The sequence below is a fragment of the Rhamphochromis longiceps genome, linkage group LG3, assembly GCF_057381845.1.
Source record: "Rhamphochromis longiceps isolate RC_006_pf linkage group LG3, R_longiceps_female_GT1.1, whole genome shotgun sequence".
Classification (NCBI taxonomy): domain Eukaryota; kingdom Metazoa; phylum Chordata; class Actinopteri; order Cichliformes; family Cichlidae; genus Rhamphochromis; species Rhamphochromis longiceps.
The window spans coordinates 8,586,540-8,591,784 of NC_140559.1; the positions used below are offsets into that span (position 1 = coordinate 8,586,540).

The 5,245-nt window shown below is 39.3% G+C and overlaps 1 protein-coding gene across 1 annotated transcript; it reads left to right on the plus strand.

Moving 5' to 3' along the window:
• Positions 1–2,881: 2,881 nt before the first annotated feature.
• On the plus strand, positions 2,882–4,803 carry LOC146672727 (uncharacterized). Its single transcript, XM_085400902.1, has 6 exons — positions 2,882–2,905; positions 3,398–3,500; positions 3,580–3,632; positions 3,734–3,812; positions 4,033–4,529; positions 4,729–4,803. Exons 1-6 carry the CDS (start codon positions 2,882–2,884, stop codon positions 4,801–4,803), a joined length of 831 nt encoding a protein of 276 aa, XP_085257028.1.
• The last annotated feature ends 442 nt before the right edge of the window (positions 4,804–5,245 follow it).

Genomic DNA, 5,245 nt, shown 5'->3' on the forward strand with positions numbered 1-5,245 from the left:
AACTCTATTGGTATTTCAAGTTTGAAATCCCTGTTTGACCAGACAAACATTTCAGATGAGGTACCTCTTGACATAAAAATCCTTTTATGTTGTCATAAAACTAATGTTAAATTCTGCTTTAAATACACTCCATTGTACAATTTACTTAATGAATCGTATTCCTTAGTTCTGTTTTTATTTATATGTATTTATTTATTTGTTTTATAAGGTAATAGATGGCCTAATCTATTTGCAGTGTGAGGTATGTTGAAAAGCTGTTTTGATCATAATGACATAGCATGTTTACGTTTTTTGTAATGTATTTGAAAACATAGGTGTATTTATGTTATTTTTGTAAAATTTCCCTCACATTTATCCAATACCAAGCCAAATCACAGGAAAAATTTTGGATGGGTCCACAAGAGCACAAAGTGCATACTTTTTGAAGGTATGACTTGGACTGTGGTAACTACACTCAACAAAAATATAAACGCAACACCTTTGTTACTGCTCCCATTCCCCATGGGATGGACGTAGAGACCTAAAATTCATTCCAGATACACAATATAACCATCCCTCCCAAACAGTGGTCACAAATCAGTCCAAATGTGTGGTAGTGGGCACATCTGCTATATTGAGATAATCCATCCCACCTCACAGGTGTGCCACATCAGGATGCTGATCTGACATCATGAGTAGTGCACAGGTGTACCTCAGACTGCCCACAACAAAAGGCCACCCTGGAATGTGCAGTTTTTTGCGCTATTGGGGGTCTGGGGACCCAGAACCGGTCAGTATCTGGTGTGACCACCATTTGCCTCATGCAGTGCAACACATCGTCGCATGGAGTCTATCAGATTGTCAATTGTGGCCTGTGGAATGTTGGTCCACTCCACTTCAATGGCTGTGCGAGGTTGTTGGATATTCGTGGGAACTGGTACACGCTGTCGTATACGCCGGTCAAGCACATCCCGAACATGCTCAATGGGTGACATGTCCGGTGAGTATGCTGGCCATGCAAGAACTGGGACATTCTCAGCTGCCATCTGCCCTGAACAATGTGAACCATGATTCATCCGTGAAGCGCACACCTCTCCAACGTGCCAGACGCCATCGAATGTGAGCATTTGCCCACACAAGTCTGTTACGGCGACGAGCTGGAGTCAGGTCAAGACCTGGAATGAATTTTAGGTCTCTACGTCCATCCCATGGGGAATGGGAGCAGTAACAAAGGTGTTGCGTTTATATTTTTGTTGAGTGTATGTTCTTATCACAAAGGGTTTATAAGTTGCCACTATAAACAAACAGCATTTTCCAAAATTGAAGCCTTGTCAGAAGAACCTGAAAAATACCTTTCTGAAACCTTTTCTGTGTAAAGACTTGCTCAAAAGCAATGCACACAGATTAAAACATTTCTGTCTTGGCCAACTGATAAAGAACACCAAAAATTGAGTGGTGCGTGTTGAGTCTGTGGTCTTGATTTGTTTCGTACACACTATAGAACTTAATTAATGTAAACAAAAAATGACACTTTCTATATGTTTGTGTATCTGCAGAATTAATTACAAGTCTCACCTGACAAGCTTTCGCAGTTTTGCAGTGTCATTCTTGACAGAAAAACATACTTGTCACATTCGTTTTATTTCCAGAAAAACATCTTTCAGATGTATGAGAAATTGATTGGAGCCTGTCTGGAAAACGGCAGCCACTGGACCTTGTTTGTAAGTTGTGTGGAGCAGGGAAATTATTTTACTGCTATTGTTAAATAATTGTCATCATTACCATTGCATTAATAATATAATCTGGAGTTTATATTGCATTCAGGGGTTGAACAGTGTGTGTCTTTCAGAAAGGCTAAAAGTAACAGGACAGGAAACAGGCTTGGAGAGTTTTGCAGAAGTGAAAGTTATTTTGAGCAGCAGGCTAAAACGAGGCTTTAACAATGTAACAGATAGCTTTAAGAAGGCCTTAAGATGTTATGCATACAGTTATTATGTTGACCTTGTATTTCAGGTGCAGTTATGACTATTTTATACACAATGCATATCTGTGCTTATTAAAGAGTTGGAGCTCGGTCAATTAATTGGGGGTCGGAAGCTTTGTTCGGCGCGATGTTCGGACAATCTATTGTGCAAGTGACTTGGAGCCATAGAAGGAATTGCAATACATGCTTACAAAACACTTATATATCAGATCATTTTATATTAAGGTTTTAGTAGAGGTTCTTGGTTAAAACATTTATTTAGTAGAAGACATACACATAGTCTCAGTGAGCCTCTGGTCTGGTGAAAAGTCAGAAGTGCAACAGGTGAATTGAGAAAGAGCATGTGAGGTCGTGACACACACACATGAGTTAAATTTATTTAGAGGAGAGATTAGTCATGTCTGGTTGTAACTGCAAAAGTGTCTCGGTAAAAGAGGAACCGTCCTTGTTGTCTCGGCAAGAAAGAGGAACAATTCACTTTGAGACAAGAACGGAAAGTACCAAGCCATGAAAATAGAAGATGATCTTCTGGGGTAAAAGCCATTGTGGTGTTGATCTGATCTATGTATAAAATGTATCTGTGACGCATGAAGGGGCGTCAGTAAATCAAACCCTGATGCTATAAAATATCTGTTTATGCTTTGATTAAGTCGGAGATCACTTGCTGTCGGCGTACAGAGTATCTTCCCACACGTGTGTATTCATTAAAATCATTGTTTGACCAAGACCTTCTGGACCAAGGGTGGTTTGTACTCTCCTTCCTCAATTTTGAACCTTAACAGTTGCACAGATTTTGCACTCTCTCTAGTGCATGATACTTTTCGGTGTCCCTCATTAGGAAAGCTCAAGGCCCAAGCCTACCATATCCATCTTTTTACAAAACAGTTTTGTGACATACCCAAGAGGACCATAGTCTATATGAATTCATTTGGAGAGTCGGAGGTCAGAAAAAGTGCGGTGTTGAAAAACTGGAGGTAATTAATTAACATATTTAACATAACATATTTAATTTAATTGAAATCATTACCGAACGTGGTTATTGATTTCTCTATTTATTTGTAATAACTGCGATCTCTCAGCTCATTTGCTTCAGCAAGAGGCTGCACTGGAGAGTGGACCTTGTCACATGTGAGCCACCCACATCAAGAGGATGGGAACTCATGTGGAGTGCATGTCATAATGGTACTGAAAACTAGCTTTAACCTATATAAGTAATGTTTACATTTTTGCCTATTCGGTTTTTAAAGCCTTAGAGGCAGGATGGTAAAATCTCAATTTTTTTTGTAGATTGAACCATTTCAGCAGTAATGCTTTGCTTTGGTTGCTCTGTTTTTTTTTTCTTGGGGGAGGGGGGGGGGGGGGGTGTTAAAAAACCCATTTCTTTGTTAATCTAATTTTTTTTCTTATTTTTTTTTTTTCTTCGTCAATTATTAGTTTGCCCAATCTCTCATTGACGGTAAAACACAAGTGGAGGAGTACAACACTGAAATCCCAAAGCTCAGGTCCCGACTTTGCCACTACTTATTTTCCTCAATAGGTAAAGATAAAATTAGCTGCCTTCTTTTTCTCTAACATTGGAAAATGTAACTTGTACTTAAACAAATTATATTTTGCAGATCAAACTAGGAAGTGCAGTCAGTGCTGGTGTGTGATTGCAGCCAAAGACCGGGTACGCTATGACATGTCCTTAGCCATATAGATTGTTTATATAATGGACTTTGTTCATTTGTTTTTTGTTTGTTTATTTCTTTTTTTTTTTTTAATTCACAGGTGCAGTGCCAGAAATGTGGTGCATACAAGCACATGCGTTGTTCAAAGTCCGTTTGTGGCATCTGTATCTTCTGTGAGAGTAAGTCACAATATAACTAAACAATGTCCAAAAATGTTTAAAGTGAAAGATTTTTCGTAATTTTGCCTTTGCACACCAGGACTGTGTAATTAAAGTGGACGTTTCAAGATCCAGTTTTTACACAAAACTATTTTAGACATAACTGTGTCGTATTGTGGGGATTTCCCTTCACAATTAAATTGATATAGTGCTGTTTATATCATTCTTCTTTATGTAACAGCACAGTGCAGCACAGCAGAGGGAAAGGAGTTGTGCAGCATAGTAGGTGGCTATACAGGAGGAGCAATAGAAGTAGCCAGCGAAGAATGTCATCAGGGAAAGCATCAGGCAGTGACTGACAAAGGAAAAGTTCCTAAGGGAGAGAACATCTGCAGCAAATCGACAAGTAACAGTGAGATAGGAAGACTGACAGTCAGAGATGAAGGAAGACTGACAGTCAGAGATGAAGGTACACAGACTGAAGACAAAGAAAAAGAAACAGAAGTATACGGCACAAGTCTGAGTACAGATAATGCTGCTGCTGATGATGTTGACAGGATCGATGCAGATACAGAATTCCAAACTGATTCAGAAGGAACTAGTACAGTTTACAGAGTACATGGTCGCTTATCTGTACCAAGCTCAAAAAAGAAAACCTACACAATAACAGAAGACAAGATCAAGCGCAGAATCAACACAGAGAACATGTCAGTTCAGGTTTTCAGAGGTTTGATTGGGGTAGGTATACATTTCGTGATTTTGATGTCACCTGAAATAAATCCGGGTTACTCGTATCAATGAAGTGACAATGTGGCTGGAAATTGTGCATTTGCTGCAACATATACACAATTACACCATGTAAACAAAAGCATTTAACTTTGTGCGTGTGTGTGTGTCTCTCTCTGCTCTTTTGGTGTTTGCACTTTTTCTTTTTTAGGGCCGTAAAGCCAAACTGCCCGCAATGATTCTTGACAGGCCTAAGAAGGCCAAAACTAAAGTAACGGCCTCCTGAGTGAAGAGGAGGCTGGGGGAGCTAGCCCTCGGGTTTGCCGGAAGATTGGCCTGCGATGTCACAACAGACATGGTCTGTAAAGGCATCGACCATTCAAGTGCTGATATGACAAAGTAAGTTAGTAAAACAATATGAAAGTTGTATCTTTTTTGGTATTATTTGTCATTTCCCCGTATTTGGGTTATTGGTGTAACATTGTTAATCTTACTTTCTAATAACAGACAGACCCTTCGCAAAATCCAACACAACCTTAAACATGAACTGACTGATTCCTCAACCTTCAGTTTGCTGACACACACCTTTGGCCCCGCTGCACTGGATTCTGTCATTTCGTTCCTGTGTGGAAAACTTGATCTTGTCTCTTAAATAATGAAACCTTTTGTGACTTTTGTTTGTTCTGTAAATCAGAATCTTGAAAATTGTTCACTGTTGTTCTAAGTTT

Bases quoted from the DNA above. Each gene is read 5' to 3' on its own strand.
- LOC146672727 (XM_085400902.1), top strand. From the start codon at position 2,882: ATGAATTCATTTGGAGAGTCGGAG. The intron at 2,906-3,397 runs GTCAGAAAAAGT...GTCAATTATTAG, and splicing joins ATTCATTTGGAGAGTCGGAG to TTTGCCCAATCTCTCATTGA. The intron at 3,501-3,579 runs GTAAAGATAAAA...TATATTTTGCAG, and splicing joins CTACTTATTTTCCTCAATAG to ATCAAACTAGGAAGTGCAGT.